The sequence below is a fragment of the Bos indicus x Bos taurus genome, chromosome 29 (genome assembly GCF_003369695.1).
Source record: "Bos indicus x Bos taurus breed Angus x Brahman F1 hybrid chromosome 29, Bos_hybrid_MaternalHap_v2.0, whole genome shotgun sequence".
Classification (NCBI taxonomy): Eukaryota; Metazoa; Chordata; class Mammalia; order Artiodactyla; family Bovidae; genus Bos; species Bos indicus x Bos taurus.
Window position 1 is genome coordinate 4,814,910 of NC_040104.1, and position 21,062 is coordinate 4,835,971.

General features: G+C 50.2%; 1 protein-coding gene across 1 annotated transcript; it reads left to right on the forward strand.

Annotated features, from left to right (window-relative positions):
• The first annotated feature begins 9,434 nt into the window (after nt 1-9,434).
• MRGPRD (MAS related GPR family member D) lies at nt 9,435-10,394 on the forward strand. Its single transcript, XM_027531195.1, has one exon. It carries the CDS (start codon nt 9,435-9,437, stop codon nt 10,392-10,394), a length of 960 nt encoding a protein of 319 aa, XP_027386996.1.
• Nucleotides 10,395-21,062: the final 10,668 nt, after the last annotated feature.

Consider the following 21,062-nt stretch of genomic DNA (forward strand, 5'->3'; position numbering starts at 1 on the left):
AGACCATCTGCATCTTTCTCCGTCAGATCCAGAGGCACTTCTCCAGGATTGGTACCCAGTCCTAGTGATGGGTACCATGCATCCCATCCAAATGATGATGGCCACTCTCAAGACACACAATTCAGGGACTTCCCTGGTGGTCCAGTGGTTAAGAATCCACCTTGCAATGCAGGGGATGAAGGTTCGATCCCTGGTCAAGGAACTACGATCCCATATGCCTCAGGACAGCTAAGCCTACATGATGCAACTGAAACCCAACGCAGCCAAATAAATATGTGTTTGTAAATATATGTCCACAACTCACAGTGGACAGGACAAAGGGAATAACTATGACTTTTTTTTAATCCCATTTGGAGAGGAGAAGGAGACGACAGAGGATGAGATGGTTGGATGGCATCACCGACTCAATGGACGTGAGTTTGGGTAAACTCCAGGAGTTGGTGATGGACAGGGAGGCCTGGCATGCTGCAGTCCATGGGGTCGCAAAGAGCTGGACATGACTGAGCGACTGAACTGAACTTAACTGGAAAGGAGAAAACAGGAACAACACACGGTGGTCCTGGCCCACAGCATATTCTACGCTGGACAGGAAGTGTTAAGGACTGGCAGCCAGGGAGGCTCTTGGTCAGCCAACAAGCACGGGCCCCAGAATCCAAGGTGCCCCTGTCAGCCCACCTCTGGTATCCACATGCTTGCGTGATCCCATCCCCTGAGTGTGGTCTGGACCAGGTAACTCCCTTCCGACCAACAGAATGGAGTGGAGGGCATGAGCTGGTGATTCCCACCTTGCCAGCAGACTCTCCCCCTTGCTAGCTTTGAGGACACAAGCTGCCATGTTTGGAGTTGCCATACTGGGGAGACCTCGATGGTGAGGAGCTGTGGGCAGCTTCTGGCTAACGGTCAGCAACAGTCCAACAGTTTGCAAGGAACTCAGTCCCATCAACACCTGTGGCAGTTTGAAAGCCGGTCATTCCCCAGCTGAGCCTTCAGATGAGACACCTCCAGAGACCACTTCCGGATGGCTCCACAGGATGAGCTGGTGCTGCCTGGTTTGGGCAAGGCTGCCCTCTGAACACCTTCAGGGTATTTGGTTTCTTTGCTCTCAGTCAGTTCCATGAGCTGGAAACCAGAAGCAGATTCTTCTGAGTTGAGTCATGCTCCTTGAATCCAAACCCAGGTCCACAATGTTCTAGCCCTCGGGTACCATCCAGAGGCTCAGCCAGCACTCTGGCCTCAGCTGAGTGGCCTCCGGGAGAACTCACAGCCCCAGGGAGCCGAGCTGACCTGCCTCCTGGGACAGAACATGGGGCTCCCTCACAGTCAACCCCCAGGACGCCCAGAGAGGCCCCTTAACACCACACACATCTCCAGCTTACAGGCGGTAGAACTCAGACTTGAAAACAAGGTCCTAGAGGCCAGGCCCTGCGAGCCTTCTCCCCAACCCCGCCCTCCACAGAGAGAGCGCTGGGCGAGCCCATCAACCAGAGCATCTCCACGCAGATGTAATGGGCTCTCTCCATGCTCTCAGCTGACAAGGGCCCTCTTCCTTCCACAGCCCCACCCTAACCATCCCCCACCCCCACCAAGGGACTGGCCGATACCCTGAGGTCACCGTGGCTGTCCCATACAGCCTTCAGGAAGGGGAGCATGGCCGGGATGGTGGAGGAGATGGGTGACCCCCCTTCATTGGTCTTCGTGGGCCCCCAGTCTCGTGTTCCATTTCCCCCAGACAGGGAGCCAGGGAGGCCACGCCCAGCCAGGCCCATTAGCCCCTAGACAGCTCTTCTGCAGGCCACCCACTGGGTGGGGCAGGTGCCCTTCGTGCATTTATGCCTCAAGCTCCCCTTCCTGCTTCTCGGAGGGAGCCGGGAGAAGGTTCTCCTGGGGTCTCAGAGGCCAGGAGCCTCTGAGGCCAAGGTGGGGGGCAGCGGAGGACAATTCAGAGCATCCCTGCTGAGCCAGGACGGGGGCAGGCGAACCCTGGGGGCTGGGCCCAAGGGGTGCAGCTGAGACTCCAAGCACCGGAGCGAGGAGGGGGCTGCCACCTTTCCTGGAAGACTGAGCACCACGGCTGGAGCAGGTGAGAGGCCCCTGGTTTCTCCTCTCTGGGTGGAGGCAGAAGGACTGACTGCCCCTCTGAGCCCTCATCTTCTAAATAAAATGACTTTGTGAAGCCTCCCTTCAAAATATTTAAACAGGTGACGGGTTCTTTTTTTTTTTTTTTTTTTTAGTATGACGGTTCTTATCACTCTCTGGGGTGCCCCATCAACGGTAATGGCAAAATCAGGACAAAGGTGAGACCAGCAGGTGCTGGGGAAACCCAACTTAAAGAGAAGACATACAACTGATTTTTGAACAATCAGCTTATCAAACAGCCAGGTAGTGTATTAGGCACTGGAAAGAAACCTTCAGGGATACAATCACACAGCAAATGGTATTACCCGGGGTAAGGACAGGGCAACACCTTATTTTTTCTTTACCATTTGAATCTTTAAAAGTAAGACTGCTTTGGTATCTAATCTATGTAATTAAAAAAAAATGTTTAAAGTGCAGTGAGAAATAGACAATGTCATAACAGTTGTGGGAAATAACACATTTCCGTAAGTCTTCCATGGAAGAGACAAAAATTCAAACGAGGCTTTCAAGGACAGGAAGACCACAGCTATCTCAGTAGATTTTGAGCTTTATTTTATTTAATTTTTGGTCTCGCTGCACGCCATGCAGGGTCGTAGTTTGCTGGTCAGGGATCAAACTCATACCCCTTGCAGTGGAAGCTCAGAGTCTTAACCACTGGACAGTTCTGTATTTTAAACCGTCATCCATCAACAAGCCGTGAGTGGGCATTTACTCCTCCAGGCATTGCGTTGGGGACCAGAAGTCTGTGGAGAGGGATCAAGTCAGACCAAGGCCAACCTGGCAGATACACCTGCTGAACTAGAGTGTGAGGCTGGGCAGAGGCACGGAGGATGAGTGTGTCCAGGGAGCACACAGCATGGCGCTGAGTCTAGGGGTCCCTCCCCATTTACTGAGCTCACACTGCGTGCCGGGATCTGACTCAGGGATAACCAAGACACAAACCTCCCCCCGTGGGAGGAGAAGCCATGCGTGGACACGGCCCAGTCCATTTTCGAGCTGTGTGTGTGTGCTGTTTCCTTTTATTGGGAAGCAGTCACAGTTCAGTATTTCCTTTCACTGGGACGTGAGTCTGCTCGTCTGCCGTAACCAAGTACCTCAAACAGAGGGCATGAAGGAACATCTCTATTTTCTAACCATTCTGGGGGCTGGAAGTCTGAGATCAAGACACCAGCCAGTTGGGTGCTTGGTGAGAGCTGTCTTCCTGACTTGCAGATAGGCACGCTGCTGTGTCCTACATGGCATGGGGTCAGGGGAGTGAGAGAGAGAAAGAGAGCAAGAAAGAGGAGGGGAGGGGGCGAGGGAGGGAGAGAGAACTCTGGCATCGCTTCTTAAAAGGACATGAGTCATGGGACTTCCCTGGTTAAGTGGTTAAGACTCTGCGCTCCCAGTGCAGGGGAGCAGATTTAATTCCTGCTCGGGGAACTAAGATCCCACATGCCGAGTGGTGCAGCCAAAAAACAAAATCGATCTTCTATTAAAAAGGACACCAACCTTACTGGATCGAGGCCCTGCCCTTACGGTACCCTTTGACCTTAATTACCTCTTCAAAGGCCCAGCTCCAAACACAGTCACATTGGGGATAGGGTTTCAACAGATGAGTTTGAGGGAGACACAACTCAGTCTGTAATCAGTGGGAATAAGGGCCCCTCCTCTCTTCAAATCCCGCTACTTTCCCTCAGCCTCAGTATCTGACCTCCCTTCTAGTTTCACTAAAGGGCTTCGCAGCTGGCTTAGCCGGTAAAGGTGGCTGAGCAGGGACAGTGCAGGAGACCTGGGTTGGATCCCTGGATTCGGAAGATCCCCCGGAGATGGAAGTGGCAATCCACTCCAATATTCTTGGCTGGGAAATCCCATGGACAGAGGAGCCTGGCGGGCTACAGTCCATGGGGTCACTAAACAGCTGGACACGACTTAGTGACTAAATGACCAGCACCACCATTTTCGCTGAAAAAGAAGATGCCTGAAAAAGAGCAACGGCTTCTTCCCATCCTGTGTCCTGCCCGTGGCCAGAGTCTCTGCTTCTTTCCGGGCTGACGCCCCAGTTCCCAGCTGGGCCAGGCCAGCCCCTGGGCAGTGCCAGATCCCATGGCCTCTCACCTCCCCCAGGAGCCCTCCTGCAGCTTTCCTGACCATCAGCGCCCCCCTGCCGCTGCCCCCTGCCTGCTGAATCACTCCCATCCACATACAACCAAGCAGCAATATCTTTTTTTAAAAATAAATACAACCTCTGCCCCTGGATCTCATTTCTCTGCCTTCTCCCCACCCCCTCACCCAATAGGACAAAGTCCTTCAGAAGGTCACTTGCACTGCCTGGGTCCACAGCAGGCTCCTTGGTGCACCTGGGGGTCTCTGGGGCTGAGTGCTGCCCCGGGAGGCGTTTTCTGGGATCAGCAGTCCCTCCCAGCCCTTCCTCCTGCTCTGTTAGCTGTGAGCTCTAAGCTCCTGGGTCACCGCTGTCACTGACTCTGGGACAGCCAGCCCACTGGAAGCTGCGTTCTCCTTGCTGACCCACCACTTGCCCTCAGAGCCTCCTCCCAGGAGGGCAGCATGTGTCTGTCTTCTTGTCCCCGCACCCCCAGCAGCTCTGCCCCGTCTGAAATCCATCAGCGTTTGCAGAGTGGGTACCTGACAGTTAGGAAGGAGCAGATGCTGAGGGTCCCTGACCTGGATCAGGCAGGGGAAGTGCGGTGGGGGTCTGCCCCCTGTGTGCATCTCCCCGCCCACCTCCCTGCTCAGCAGAGGGGAGGATGTGGTCCTGGGAGAGCAGCCCAACCCAGCTCACGTAGTGCGGCTTGAATGAATGTGTGTTCACGGAGCCCTGCGGGCGGCTACCTGGCGATAGCACCCAGGCTGGCAGCACAGAGGAGGAGTCCGCGGGCTGGGGAGGGGCCGGGGGAGTGGGATCTGAGCCCCCTTCACCTGGCCTCTCCCAGCTGCCCCCCGGACCTCAGACCCTCCCAGCCCCACCCACGCTCCGAGTCCCCATCTCGTTAGTCACCCCCGTTCCACCACCATGCCTGGCGGCCGGGGGCAATCGTCTGATTGTGTATTTTCCCCTCTGCCGATAGACTGTGCCTTCTGTGAGGATGGGCTCTGTCCGTCAGAGTCATTGCTGTAATGGGCTCTGCTTGTGCGCTGTGTACACTTAAATACATGTATGTGCGTGTTGTGTGTGTATGCACATGTGCTGTTTGTGTACATGTCTACGTTTACATATGTATCTTTACCCTGTCTATATGTATGTACAGTATTACGTGTGTTTGCTATGTGCATGCGTGTGTGTGTATATGTATATGCCTATATATGCGCTATTGGGCTCCCCTGGAGGCTCAGATGGTAAAGAATCTGCCTACAACGCAGAAGACCTGCATCCTGGATCTCTGGATCAGGAAGATCCCCTGGAGAAGGGAATGGCTACCCACTCCAGTATTCTTGCCTGGAGAATCCCATGGACAGAGGAGCCTGGCAGGTTACATGCAGTCTAGGGGTTGCAAGAGTCAGACACGACTGAGGGACACACACATGTGTCATATATGTATAAACTCTGTGTGTTGTATGTAGGTATAGGTTTTGTGTGCGTATACACATAGATATGCTATTGTATATGTGTAGTACACAGTATAAATTTGGTAAATGTTATTTAAACTTGTGTTGAACCCAAAGGAAAGACTTCTGACTGTAGCCACAGGGAATCTGTGGAGGTTGGTGTCCGTGTGATGGGTGCCATCCGCTTACTCTGGATACAAAGAAAGCTGGGAGGAAACAATCCCCTCCCTCTTGCCCAAATAGGATACAGAGCTGAAAGATGAAGGACAGGAAGGGAAATCTCCAGGTGCCCCAGGAAACTCCCAGCTAGAGCCGATGCCCAGGATACATCAGATGGATAGAGGCTCTGGGGGCAGAGGTTAGGTGTGGCTGGGGCAAGGAAGGGGACAGGGGCTGAGGGTTAGCCTTGGAGCTGCATTAAGCGGAAGAAAGAACTTGATCAGGGGACCTCCATGAGGCCAGAACCTGGAGGACACTGCTGCTTAACAAAAGCAGAGTTTACCCAGATGCGGTTAGCACCTTCCTGCTGCCTAAGGTTCAGCAGGGGGCAGGGAGTGAGTGGAGCTGGGCACCAATTTGAGTAACCAAGCCCCAAACTGTTAACCATTTACAGGCGTAGAATCTGAATTTACACCAAATCTCCAAGCCAACAAATCCAACAAAAACCAGATCTTGGACCAGAGAAATCCTTTGCAAGCCCAACAGAAGCCAACGCCAAACATCTGGGCAGCAAAAGTTTGGCAACTCCGTGAGAAGTCACAGTATCCCTGTAGAGGAAAATCTGTAATTGCAAAGCACAAGTGGGATGAATAGGGAGATTAAGAAACTCTCATTAAAAAATGATATCAGATCAAATAGACTTTAAGACTAAAAAAGTAATAAGGATGCAGAGGGTCATTACATAAAAGGTACAATTCATCAGGATAATATAATAATCTTGGATTACATACACTAAACCTTCCAAAATAGGCGAAGGAAAGAGAAAAACAACAAAAACTACAAAACTACAATCATAATAGGTTAATATTTGTAGCAGATAAATTAATTGGGGTATAGATCATTTAAACAATGCAATTTTGAAAGCTTTATCAAATGAGCATATAAAGTACTAAACCAAATGAGTAAACAAAGCAGCCCCGCTACCAAATGAGTCTCAACAAATATCAAATAACGGACCACATGATCTGACCACGATATTAGAAATCAATATCAAAAGATAGTCAGAGTATGCGTTGTATAATGTATTTCTAAATGATTCATGGAAACTTACATTTTAAATGTTTTGAATTGCAAAATATTTAGACATCAGCAACAATGAAAACGCTACGTAAGTCATGAAACATCTAAGGACATACTTACTAGCATGTTTATAACCCTAAATATATGTTAGAAAAAGAACAATATTTGAAAATTAATAACCGAAGAATTCAACACAAGGAGGTGAAAAAAATCACAAGGTAAATCCAAAGAAAGTGGAAGAAATAAAAGGATAAACTAAGGGAATGGGAAGAAAAGAAACGACAGAGGTGGTTTGTTTTTAAATAGTTCCCAAAACAGACCTCTGGCACACTGATAAAGAAAAGAAAAGAAGAACAAGTCACTAATTTTAAATGATGAGCAGAATCAAGGTTTTTAGAAATACTAAAATATTACTGTACAAAGTATTATACCAATAAATGTGGAACCAGAAACTATGAACAATTTTCTAGAAAAATAACATAACTTACCCTAACTCAAGAAGAGCTTAAAAATCTAAATAAACCAAAAACATTAAATAAATTGTAGTTGTAGTTTTTTTTCCTAAAGCCATGTGTATCCACTAACACTCATTTAAAAATCACCGGACCAGATGGTTTTACCTTCTGCAAAATCTTCAAAAAAGGATAATCCTTACATGATACAAATTGTTCTAGAGGGTAGAGAAAAAGAGCTCTTTCTCCAAGTCATTTTATGAAGCCTGTATAATCTTACAGCTTTGAAATAAAAAACAGACAAGGATAGTACCAGAAGGGAAAATTATGGGCCAATTTTATGAACATGGGTGAAAATTTTCTAAATAAAATCAGAGCACCAAGAGGGGGAAAAAAAATTTTTTTTAAACAGAGCAAAGTAGAAATGGTTTATCCTAGAAATATAAGGACAAGTGAACACCAGAAAATATATCAATACATATTCACCACATAAATAGATAAGGGAGAAAAAAAAGAAAATTATTAAGTACATATCACAGAAAAAAAACTGTGATAAATTCCATCACTCATTTATTAAAAAAAAAAAAACTTTTTAAAAACTAGAGAACTTTCTCACCTTGAATAAAAATAGTACCAAAAACTCAGAGCAAATATCGTATCTAATGGAGAAACTTTAAACACATTCTCTTAAAGATTAGGAAGAAGTAAAGCATGCCTGATTCCAGTCTTTGTTAAACATAATACTAGGTGTCTGGGCTATGCTATAAGACATGAAAAAGAAATTAGAGGTATGAGGAGAGATGCATAGACAATCAAATATTCAACCAAGTGATAGGTATGATGAACTAAATGAGGTCATTTGTCTGATTAATAAAAATTAGTATCACCCCAGTTTTCTGCCTGGAGCTACTCTGGAAAGTAGTACAGGAAGTGGGGGAAACCAGGCAGAGCATGGTGGTGTCCCTGAGTTAAAGATACAGAAGTCAGACTTTGGGGAGATGGAAGTGGCTGGAATTTGTGAGAAGGAGTACCAGAGAGAAGAAAACCAGCTACTTGGAGAAAGAACTCCAAAAGTCTGCAGAAGGTCCCCTCGAGTCCTTGGCTGAAACCTTGACTGTGGAGAGTAGATGAAGCACCATGAGACTGGCAGCCGTCAGGTGAGGCTCTCGGGGATCACACAAAGCCAAGGATTCTTTAGTTTTTGTTATTGTTGTTTTTCTCTATCAAAAGCAGTATTTATTTTTTTCCCCAAACTTTACCCTTTTTATTTTGCACTGGGGCATAACCGATTAACACTGTTGTGGTACTTTCAGGTGAGCAGCGAAGAGACTCGGGTAGCCGTGTATACTTCAAAAACAACAACAGTGTGTTAATGCTGTAGAAACAGACAAACCAATGACAGAGAACAGTGAGCTCAAAAACAGTCCCACTGGTGTACGGGGAGATCCTAGAAACATACTGCTGAGGTTAAAAAAAAAAACAAAACAGCACGGATTCTAAATCACAGCATTTGTGTAAATTAAAAATACTTGTGGGAAGCCACTTGTTCCGAAAGATAGTCAGATGTCCAAGGATGTCGATTAAACAGGTTAAAACAGATGTGAGTTGGGGCAGGGGAGGGGAGGGTGGAGTGAAGGGGGGAACAGAAATAAATAAAGGGTTGTATTTGTTTTTCAGTGGCTGGATGATCCCGGTGGGCCATAAAGCCAGCATGTAATTAAACTATTCTTTGTACCTGAGGTCCCGTTTAAAAAACTTTAGTTCCCAGAATTTGAAGATTATGTGTGAAAAAAATGACACTATCAATAGATACAGAAAAGCCTTTGATAAAAGTCAATTTATCTCTTCATGATGAAAAAGAACCTAAACTCAAGATAGAAGAGACCCTTTCATTGACAGAAGGCATCTGTAATACCTCTGAGTCTGCAATGGTGGATTAGCCGGCAGATCCAGGCAGGGTGGGAGCCGCGGGGAGCAACTGTCGTCTATTGCAAAAAGAAAATTGTGGTAGGGGCGCTAAGCAATGCAAAACCTCACACTGGTCCATCTCCCTTCCATAGGATGAACCACACTCTGCTCCAGGCCCCGGCCCTGGTAGAGAACAGCATCGAGGTGGAGGAGCTGGGCACAGCCTACTGGGTGCTGAGTGCCATGGTCCTGTTCACCTGCCTGGGTGGCTTTGTGGGCAATGGCCTGGTGGTCTGGTTGCTGGGCTCCCAGGGGCAGAGGAGCCCCTTCAGTGTCTACATCCTCCACCTGGGGGTGGCGGACCTCCTCTTCCTCCTCTGCATGGCCTCCAAGGTCATCCTGATTTGCTTCCAGCTGGTCAACAGAAGCCACACGGCCCTGGACATAGTGAGCAGGATGAAGTACTTCACCTACACGGCCAGCCTGAGCCTGCTGACCGCCATCAGCATGCAGCGCTGCCTCTCCGTCCTCTTCCCGGTGTGGTACAAGTGTCACCAGCCCAAGCACCTGTCAGCCGTGGTGTGCGCCCTGCTCTGGGCACTGTCCCTCCTGCTGAACACGGTGGCCATGTTCCTCTGCAGTGATTTCTTGGCCCGGGACGAGCTGCTGTGCTTCAGGATAGACTTGGTCATCAGCATCCTCCTCATGGGGGTCTTCACACCCCTGATGGCCGGGTCCAGCCTCATCCTCTGTGTGGGGGTGCAGAGGAGCTCCACAGCGACCCACCGGCGGCCCACGCGGGTGTACGTGACCGTCCTGGTCTGCATCCTGGTGTTCCTCGCCTTCGCCCTGCCCCTCGGCATCTGTTGGTTCCTCATCTCCTGGTTGGACCTGCCCCAGAAGACGAAGACTGTCTTCAGCCTACTTGCCCGCCTCTTCTCGTCCATGAGCAGCAGCGCTAACCCGGTCATCTACTTCCTGGTGGGCAGGCGGAAGAGCCGGGGTCTGCGGGAGCCCCTGGGGGCCGTGCTGCGCAGGGCGCTGAGGGAGGAGCCGGAGCTGGAGGGGAGGGAGACGCCCACCTCCACCACCGCCACCGACCCGGGGTTCTGAGGGCTCCGGACCCTGGACACCAGCCTGCCTGGCTGGCTGGCAGTTGGGAGCCCAGAAGGCTTTTTGTATCTCATCATGTGGGGGTCTCTTTCCCACCCTCCAAGGCTTCCCATTGACTGTCATGTCCAAGACCTCACCATGCGACTCAGTTGGAAAGATGAAGTAATTTTGTTGTTGTTGTTCAAGGAGGATCTTCTGATTAGAAGGCAGGTGGAAGCTTTCAACCCTGGTCTGTCTGACGCTACTTATCTAAATAGGCTCTACAGGTAGGTAGCCTGCATCCCATTGGGTAAGAAGGTCCCTTCTCCCAGCCTCCTCCCTCCAAGAGGGCATCTTAGTACAGGAAGTAGGATGTAATTCGTGTGACTTTGCGACCCCTTGCTGGTCCTTGGGCATGTGCAGCTGGCCCCAGGGTGATGGCCCTGGTCCACTTCCCACCGGGTGACCAGCTGACCCCCTCCATTCCTGCAGGCTGCAGCCCATCAACTGAGTTACCACTGCTGACCGCCGATCATGAAGTGGCTCTGTCTTCCATGTGGCCAGCACCTGACCGCTGGACTTTGTCTTTTGGTGACCTAGCCCCCTCGGTGGATCTGATCGCTTTCCTCCATGAAGCCACACTGGAGCTGGAGAGCCCCTGCCCGGCCTCACGGGAGTTGAGGGGACAGTTGTTGAGGGGATTGTGCCCCAGGAGGGGGGAGGCAGCTGGAGACAGCTGCCTCCCAAAGCCCCATGTGCCCAGTAGAAGGAAAGTCTGTACCCTGATTGCACCCCTCAACTTGCCCCAAACACTTCCCCCTTTCTGGGGCCAAAGCACCAAGAGGGAAAGCCTGGGGGGCAGTGCCCTTCTCCCCACTTCCCTCTTTCTTTCCGCCGTCTCCTGGGTCCAGACCAGAGTGGACGCCTCTCTTACTCTGCACACGTCACACCCTCTGCCTCTGTCCAGTGTCCAGGATTCCTGGACAGGAAGTGGAAAGGCCGGCTCCCAGGACCCCGGCCCTGGCTATTCTGTGCATCAGAAGTGGAAGAACACCTCGTTCCTTCCCTTGGCTTCCTTACGAAGCCGTTCCCAAGCTCCTCCTGAAAGATGGAGGCTTTGAGCCAGCTGGCACGATGGTCAGATCCTCAGAAAGGAAGAGAGAGGCTCGTTGATCGTCTGTAAAAAGCACACTGTGGCAGCAAACCTCCCAGTCGGTGCAGCTGGGAGTCCCAGGAACCAAGACCCCAGTGTGCATGGGCCTGGGGCCCGTCATCCTGGCCCCACTGTGGGTCCCCCACCCAGTCCTGGCCTCCCCATGGGTCCCCCATCCCATCCTGGCCTCTCCTGGGCACCCCACCCTGTCCTGGCCCCCGCCGTGGGCCCCCATCCCGTCCTGTTCTCCCCCGGGTCCCCCATCCCATCCCAGCCTTCCCTATGGGTCCCCCATCCCATCCCAGCCTTCCCTGTGGGTCCCCCATCCCGTCCCAGCCTTTCCTGGGCCCCTATCCCGTCCTGGGCTCCCCTGTGTCCCCCGTCCCATCCTGTCCTCCCCTGGGTCCCCCATCCCATCCTGTTCTCCCCCGGGTCCCCCATCCCATCCCAGCCTCCCCCAGGTCCCCCATCCTGTCCAAGCCTCCCCCAGATCCCCCATCCCATCCTGGCCCACCTGTGGGCACCCCACTCCATTCTGGCCTCCCCATGGGTCCCCCACCCCATTCTGACACCTCTGTGGGCCCCCATCCCATCCTGGCCTCCTATGGGTCCCCCACCCCATTCTGACACCTCTGTAGGTCCCCCACCCCATCCTGTCCTCCCCTGGGTCCCCCATCCTGTCCTGTTCTCCCCCGGGTCCCCCATCCCATCCAAGCCTCCCCTGGGTCCCCCATCCCATCCCAGCCTTCCCTGGGCCCCCCATCCCAACTTGCCCTCCCCTGGGCCCCTCACCCCATCCTGGCCTCCCCAGGCCCCCCACCCCATCCCAGCCTCTCCTGGGCACCCCCCATTCCCAGCCTCCCCCTGGAGTTCACTGAAGGAGCCAGGGATAGACAGCCCCCGGAGGCAGGTATGCTCTCCATGTCCTCTGATTCCTGGGTCACCTCCTTTCCCATCTCAGCTCGGATCCCTAGGTCTGTGTGTCCCAGGGGAACATGAGGGGTGGGAAGCTCTTTAGCAGTCATTCCAGGCATCTTATGGAGCACCCAGCACCAGTACTGGCCTTGCATGCCGTAAGCACTTAGTAAGCACTCATTTGGCTCATAAGAATAACCAATACCTGTGTAGCGCTGATAGCAGTGGGGCTCAGAGAGGTCACCGTTTTATCCAGAGTCACACAGCCAGTGAATAAAAGGCTATGATTCAGGACTTCCCTGGTAGTTCAATGGTTAAGACTCCACACTTCCACTTCAGGGGGCATGGGTCAATCCCTGGTCAAGAAACTAAGATCCCGCATACTATGAAGCAAAAAAAAGAAGAAGAAGAAGAAGCAAGAAAAGAAAGGAAGGAAGGCTATGATTCAAGACATATCTTTTGACCCAAACTGCATGTTCCATGCACGCCTCCTCTGACCTGGACAGGAACCAAGTGGCCCATCCAAAGCAGATGGTTGGTGATGAAGGGGACCTTACCTCTCGGGGTAAGTGGCCAGCACAGGGCCCCTCAGCTGCATGTGGAAGAAGAGGAGCCCTAGAAATTGTTCACACCATTATATTTCGATAAAATTTACTATATTCTACACCAGTTAAGACCACAGGCTCTCTCTACGCCAACTCTTCCTCCATCACTTGCCACTTCAGGCCACGTGATGCTGGCACAGCCGCAGGTATCAGGGGACCTGCCTAAGGGAAGGTTGGGCTGGTGGCACCTGCAGTGTGGGCTTCATGGGAATTTATGAGGTTCACAGTCCTCACTTCTACGTATAGTTGAGTCAATGCAAGCCGTCTCAGCAAAGGCATGTCTTTCAGGGGTATTGCCACTACCCTCTGTGCCAGCTTGGCTGGCATCATGGAGAAAAACGCAGGCCCAGAGCTGTAAGGACATCTGAACGTCACTGGAAGTGAGTGGGTCGTGGCTGGTGGAGAAGAAATAGGTTTGAAATACACATAACCAGAAGCTAGTCTATGGGGAGGTTCCATTCTCATGAACGTCTGGTCAGAACAACCCTCATTAAGAAATCTGCTTGAAATTGCAGCACATATCATCGTAAAATATGCTATACATTTATCTCTAGAGAAGGCGTGCTAAAAAGGAATTTCTGAGACATCCTGTCTTTGTAGATACAATTATGGAGCAAAAGTACACACTGCCAAAATGGCTGTGTGAAATTACATGTGGTGTGCATCCCAGCTATCGATATCGTAAAATAAATCTTATCATGAGGAAAAACCAAATTCTCTTTCTATTTTCCTGACAGAAAATGTTACAGAAGGTCCAGGAACTCAGGGTCACACGGGAAGGGTGGCAGATGAATTGGCCGCCATCACACACAGGCCGTGCACGCTGGTTGAATCATGTGCTTAATTGCTCAGTCGTGTCCGACTCTTTGCGACCCCATGGACTGTAGCCCACCAGGCTCCTCTGTCCATGGGGATTCTCCAGGCAAGAATACTGAAGGGGGTTGCCACTCCCCCCTCCAGGGGATCTTCCCAACCCAGGGATCTAACCCAGGTCTCCCACACTGCAGTCGAATTCTTCACCGTCTGAGCCACCAGGGGAGCCCGGTCAAATCATGAAGTCACTCTAATTCTCCCTGTTGGCGTCCTCGAAGCGGAGACCATACTAGCGCCGGTCTTACGGGTTCACGAGGGTCACTGAGATGACTGTGCCCTGTCAGCTGTCTGTGACCCGCAGCGAGGACGCAGTAAGTGGTCACTATTTTCACGCACCGGATATTTTGGATGGTCGGGAAGGGGTGCACCCAGCCTCCAGTCTGGTTCCTCAGACCCTGCAATTTCCTACTGTCCCTCTTGGCAGGACGCCTTGGTTAATCAAGGAGATCTCCCCTCCAGAGACTGCAGGAGTTCCCTGAGTCTCCTCCTGTTAAGTCCTCACCATCCCAGAGCCTCTGAGGGCCAGTTCCAGCACCTACACTGGCCAGGTCCCTCAGTCCCAGGGCGCGGCATCGCGACGGGGGCAGGAGAGGCATTTGCAAGTCGTCCATTCCCACAGCAGCAACCTGACATTTAACTTAGATCTTGACCCCTGCCTGCCCTGTTTTCAAGCCGGTTCCCCAGTCTGGGTGTTGACTGCGCGAGCTCTCTGATCTCCTTCCAGTTAATCTCCTCTATCGCCCGGCCACGGGAGGTTTTTGTTGCTGCACCAAGGAACACTGACTTACCCGAGAAGTCCTATCAGAGAGGCAGCAGGTCCTCCGGTGGGAAACGCAGGACGCTGAGAACCGAGCCCTGGATGAGGGGCTGAGGCTGATAAAGCCCAAGCCCCAAAGATCCCCGTGCATGGGCTCCACATAAGCCCCTGGAGGCGGCCCCGCCTGTGTCCAGGAGGTCCTACGTTCATGGAGTTTACAGGGTGGTGTATTTTAACCAGGTCTGGCTGCTCCTGCTGCCACCTTTCCTTGTCTCTCTCCCCTTCATGGCAGTGGCACTGGAGTGGCCACTGAGGGACATTTAGGGAAACTGGTGGCTCAGATGGTAAAGAATCTGCCTGCAATGCAGGAGAACCGGGCTCAATCCTTGGGTCAGGATGATCCCCTAGAGAAGGGAATCACTACCCACTCCAGTCTTCTTGCCTGGAGAAATCCCATGGACAGAGGAGCCTGGCAAGCTACAATCCATGGGGTCGCAAAGAGTCGGACACGACTGAAGCAAGTCAGCATGCAAGCACACACATGTACCTCACTCACGGCCACTTCTATGTAAAAATGGTTCCCAAGTCTGATTAATGGGTTTACCGGGGTCAGGACAGGAACAGTCTGGGTGATGGAGGAGAAATGCACAGCCAGGAGGCAGGCAATGGGAGACTCTTTTAATTATCAGAGCCATAGCATTTTAAGTGGAAGAATCTGTTCTCAGGGATGCTGAAACGTGGCAAACAGCTATCAAGCCTCCTAGGTCCCTTCAGAGGTGAAAAGCTGGCCCATGCGGCTGCTGACTTCTGCAGTGTTTCCAGGGGTTATAGGTGTTATTTCCGAGTTCACCCTGTAAATGGAATATTTCAACACAGACCCGGCCTGGCTTTTCCTCTTAAACAGCCACCATACCAAGATGAGCTCCCATCACAAAGCTGTTCAAGCCTGACATCACGGAATGGTAACATTTTTAAGACTCCAAAATGTATTTTTGAAGACTGGACAAGGAAGAAAAAAACAAATTGTAAATGACAAAAAAAAAAAAATTGTTCAAATGTGGAACATTTCCACCCCCACGCCAAAAAATAAAAGAGAGTGAAAAATTATAAACTCATGGCTTAAATAGATATGAAAGGGACCTTCTTTAAGTTCATATTAAAAGTAATGAAAAAAGAAAGAGAAAAGTAATGAAAAGTAGTGACAGTGTTAGTTGCTCGGTTGTCTGACTCTTTACCATCCCATGGGGTGTAGCCTACCAGGCTCCTCTATCCACGGAATTCTCCAGGCAAGAATACCAGAGTGGGTAGTCATTCCCTTCTCCAGGGGATCTTCCCAACCCAGGGATCAAACACAGGTCTCCTGCACTGCCAGCAGATTCTTTACCATCTGAGCCACCAGGGAAGCCCCCAAAGTAATGACCCATGGAACAAAGGATAAGGATAAATAATGAAATAGATAGAAGTTTGAAATTGACAGCTGCATTATAATTAAAAGTAATTCACTAAGAGGAAGAGATCATTTTAGAATGGAAGAAATGAATAGCTCTTAGATTTTGATAACCTGATTGATGAAGAGGAATGCGTCTTAAAAACACATTAGGAGCAGAAATAGAGACCCAGGTGCAGAGAACAAATGTATAGATGCTAGAGAGGGCTCCCCAGAACCACCCACAGCTTCTCTGGCTGGAAGGTCCCCCCTCCTTCTGTCTGAGGCCACCCCACCCTTCCTTGAGGAGCTGCGGCCGAGCCCAGGGAGCTGTGCTAAAGAAACTCCTTTCAACCCTCTCCTGCCTCACCCCCCTAGTCCTCTGTACCTTGAACCAGGTCCCACCCGAGCTAGGGCGGGTGGAGAGAACAGCAGGAATTCCAAACCCCAAATGAGAAAACGTCTGGGTGACTTGTGGGAATGGGTTTGGGGAGTACCTAAGGGTCCAGGGCGCAAAGTTACTTAAGCCCAAGTGGAACGGGTGGATAAGTGAGTGTTTACAGAAAGCGCATGAGGCGGGATGTGGTCCCTGGAGTCTGAGGACTGTTAACTTGAGTCTGAAACTCACCCAGTCAGGGGGCTGGGATGTCAGAGTCCTCGGGTTAATGTAGATGGAGGGACCTGAAGACCGCAGAAAGCAGGACATCTGGCGTGGGAGTCCTGCCCTGCCCTCGCTACGGCCCCAGAGAGGACCCAGAAGGACATGAGGCACCCAGGGAGAAGGCAGTGCCCAGACATTCCAAGACGCTGGGCGTGAAGGGGACGAGTGACTCAGGAGAAGGGTGTGGCGTGCCGACGCGCTTGCTCTGTGTGGTGGCCCCTCACCCACTCCCCTTTCTAGTGAAGCAGGACTCCTGTGTAGGAGTGGCCTCCCAGGCTTTTTTTTTTTCTTCAGGTTGCACAATGTGATTCTTTTTTTTTTAAGGTGTACAATGCGGTGGTTTATTTAACACCAGCACACTCTGTGGAATGATTGCTGCAATGAACGTACACCCTTACGTCCTGATTGCATGGTGTGTATGCTGGCAACACATGATATCTACTCTCGTGCAAGATGATATCGTTAACTCCAGTCACCGTGCCGGGCAGCAGATCCCCAGAATTTACTCATCTATGACAGACTTTTCCCCCCATTTCCCCATCCCCAGACCCTGGCAACCACCATTCTACTCTGCTTCTTTTCTTTTTTTTTTTTAATTTTTATTTATTTTTTTTGGCCACAGCATGTGAGATCTTAGTTGCCCAACCAGGGATCGAACCTACTCCCCCTGCACTGGAAGCTCAGAGTCTTACCCACTGGCCCCCCAGGGAAGTCCCCTACTCTCTGCTTCAGTGAGTTTGGCTTTTCTAGATTCCATACACAAGTCAGAGAGGTGTCCCCAGGCCACTTCTGACCCTGGAGCGGATCCTGTATCTTTCCAGCCCCATCCCTGGGCACCAGTCAATTCCTTGGCTCCCTGACCTGCTTCTAATGGGCATCTTTCTTTTTTCTCTTTTCCCCTTGAGTCAGGCAGGGTTGATGATGACCATCCTAATCGAACAACCTGAACAGATATGTATCGTTGTCATTTGGGTAACTGCAGGAGTGAAGATGCTTCAGGCAGCAAGTGAATGAAACTGAGGTTAAGCTGGATAAAAGGGAAAAGGAATTTGTTGGATCTTGTAACTAAAAATGCCCCCATATGTTATGACTTCAGGTGTGGGTGGATCCAGGTGTCTCTGAGACCTTGTTTCTCTAATTGGCTCTGATACCTGCTGTGAACCCTGGGGTGGGGTCTCCCTGATGCTGGCACAGTGGGCCCCAGCCTCTCAGGCTTCCATCCCACCTGCTCGTCACCCCGAGGGGAGGATGACTTTTCTTCAGTGTTTCCCATGAACTCCTGGAAGGGACTCCTGTTGGATAAACTGGATTCTAGTCTTTCGTGTCCCTTTCCCCAAACTAATCACATCGCCAGGGGGATGGAATCCGCTGACTCTCTGAATCTGAAGGATATTATACTCATGGGGAGCCAGATGTGAAGCTGGAATTCCCCCTGAAACCCCCCGGGGCTCGTCTTTGGGAGCAAGAGCTCACAGATGCTGGTTGGCCTGGCTCGGGGTTGGGCTGGCTGCCAGCTCCCCACGCAGCACGTGCATTCCAGCATCTCCGTGTTCCAATCAATCAAAGCCGAGCTGAGGCCCTTCCGATGACACCGCAGGCAGTGATTCCCTCCAACCCCCCAGCCCTCAGCTTCCTGGCCGTGTCCATGCAACATTCCGCCCCACCGTGTGACATTCTGGGGAGGGACACAGCGGGAGACTGAACTGAACCTGACCTTCCTGGGAGTGCCGAGGAATGCGATAAGCCGTCCAAACCCCCGTGGATGTGCTGCCCAGGCAACCGCGGGAGGGACGGAGAAAGGGTCATGAGGATCGAGGCCATCCTGCAAGTCAGCTGCCACCAAGACACAGGCGCGTCTGTCCACTCACGAAAGATGGCGCGCAGCAGCTGGAGCGTCCGCCCCGGGAACACAGAGCTGGAAATCCACGCCACAGCACCACCTCCCGCTGTCTGGGTGATGTGGCAGTTGCTGAATAACCAGACACACCAATTCTGCATTTGTGAATCGGTGAGGTCCTTTGGGATGTGACAGCTGTTTCCCCGATCTGACTGCATTGCAGACAGATTCTTTACCATCTGAGCCACCAGGGAAGCCCTGGTTATATTTGAGGCTCATCCTGATATCTCCTTGTAGGTCTTCTATACGTTTTAGAACTAACACCCAAAAAAGATGTCCTTTTCATTATAGGGGACTTTAATGCAAAAGTAGGAAGTCAAGAAACACCTGGAGTAACAGGCAAATTTGGCCTTGGAATGCAGAATGAAGCAGGGCAAACACTAATAGAGTTTTGCCAAGAAAATGCACTGGTCATAGCAAACACCCTCTTCCAACAACACAAGAGAAGACTACACATGGACATCACCAGATGGTCAACACCTAAATCAGATTGATTATATTCTTTGCAGCCAAAGATGGAGAAGCTCTATACAGTCAGCAAAAACAAGACCAGGAGCTGACTGTGGCTCAGATCATGAACTCCTTATTACCAAATTCAGACTTAAATTGAAGAAAGTAGGGAAAACCACTAGACCATTCAGGTATGACCTAAATCAAATCCCTTATGATTATATAGTGGAAGTGAGAAATAGATTTAAGGGACTAGATCTGATAGATAGAGTGCCTGATGAACTATGGAATGAGGTTTGTGACATTGTACAGGAGACAGGGATCAAGACCATCCCCATGGAAAAGAAATGCAAAAAAGCAAAATGGCTGTCTGGCGAGGCCTTACAAATAGCTGTGAAAAGAAGAGAAGCAAAAAGCAAAGGAGAAAAGGAAAGATATAAGGATCTGAATGCAGAGTTCCAAAGAATAGCAAGGAGAGATAAGAAAGCCTTCCTCAGTGATCAATGCAAAGAAATAAAGGAAAACAATAGAATGGGAAAGACTAGAGATCTCTTCAAGAAAATTAGAGATACCAAGGGAACATTTCATGCAAAGATGGGCTCGATAAAGGATAGAAATAGTATGGACCTAACAGAAGCAGAAGATATTAAGAAGAGGTGGCAAGAATACACAGAAGAACTGTACAAAAAAGATCTTTACGACCCAGATAATCATGATGGTGTGATCACTCACCTAGAGCCAGACATCCTGGACTGTGAAGTCAAGTGGGCCTTAGAAAGCATCACTATGAACAAAGCTAGTGGAGGTGATGGAATTCCAGTGGAGCTATTTCAAATCCTGAAAGATGATGCTGTGAAAGTGCTGCACTCAATATGCCAGCAAATTTGGAAAACTCAGCAGTGGCCACAGGACTGGAAAAGGTCAGTTTTCATTCCAATCCCAAAGAAAGGCAATGCCAAAGAATGCTCAAACTACCACACAATTGCACTCATCTCACATGCTAGTAAAGTAATGCTCAAAATTCTCCAAGCCAGGCTTCAGCAATACGTGAACCGTGAACTTCCAGATGTTTAAGCTGGTTTTAGAAAAGGCAGAGGAACCAGAGATCAAATTGCCAACATCTGATGGATCATGGAAAAAGCAAGAGAGTTCCAGAAAAACATCTATTTCTGCTTTATTGACTATGCCAAAGGCTTTGACTGTGTGGATCACAATAAACTGTGGAAAATTCTGAAAGAGATGGGAATACCAGACCACCTGATCTGCCTCTTGAGAAACCTGTATGCAGGTCAGGAAGCAACAGTTAGAACTGGACATGGAACAACAGACTGGTTCCAAATAGGAAAAGGAGTAGGTCAAGGCTGTATATTGTCACCCTGCTTATTTAACTTCTATGCAGAGTACATCATGAGAAACACTGGACTGGAAGAAACACAAGCTGGAATCAAGATTGCCAGGAGAAATATCAATAACCTCAGATATGCAGATGACACCACCCTTATGGCAGAAAGTGAAGAGGAACTAAAAAGCCTCTTGATGAAAGTGAAAGTGGAGAGTGAAAAAGTTGGCTTAAAGTCAACATTCAGAAAACAAAGATCGTGGCATCCGGTACCATCACTTCATGGGAAATAGATGGGGAAACAGTGTCAGACTTTATCTTTTGGGGCTCCAAAATCACTGCAGATGGTGACTGCAGCCATGAAATTAAAAGATACTCCTCGGAAGGAAAGTTATGTCCAATCTAGATAGCATATTCAAAAGCAGAGACATTACTTTGCCAACAAAGGTCCGTCTAGTCAAGGCTATGGTTTTTCCTGTGGTCATGTATGGACGTGAGAGTTGGACTGTGAAGAAGGCTGAGTGCCGAAGAATTGATGCTTTTGAACTGTGGTGTTGGAGAAGACTCTTGAGAGTCCCTTGGACTGCAAGGAGATCCAACCAGTCCATTTTGA

Coding starts and splice junctions, on each gene's coding strand:
- MRGPRD (XM_027531195.1), top strand. CDS start 9,435: ATGAACCACACTCTGCTCCAGGCCCCGGCCCTGGTAGAGAACAGCATC.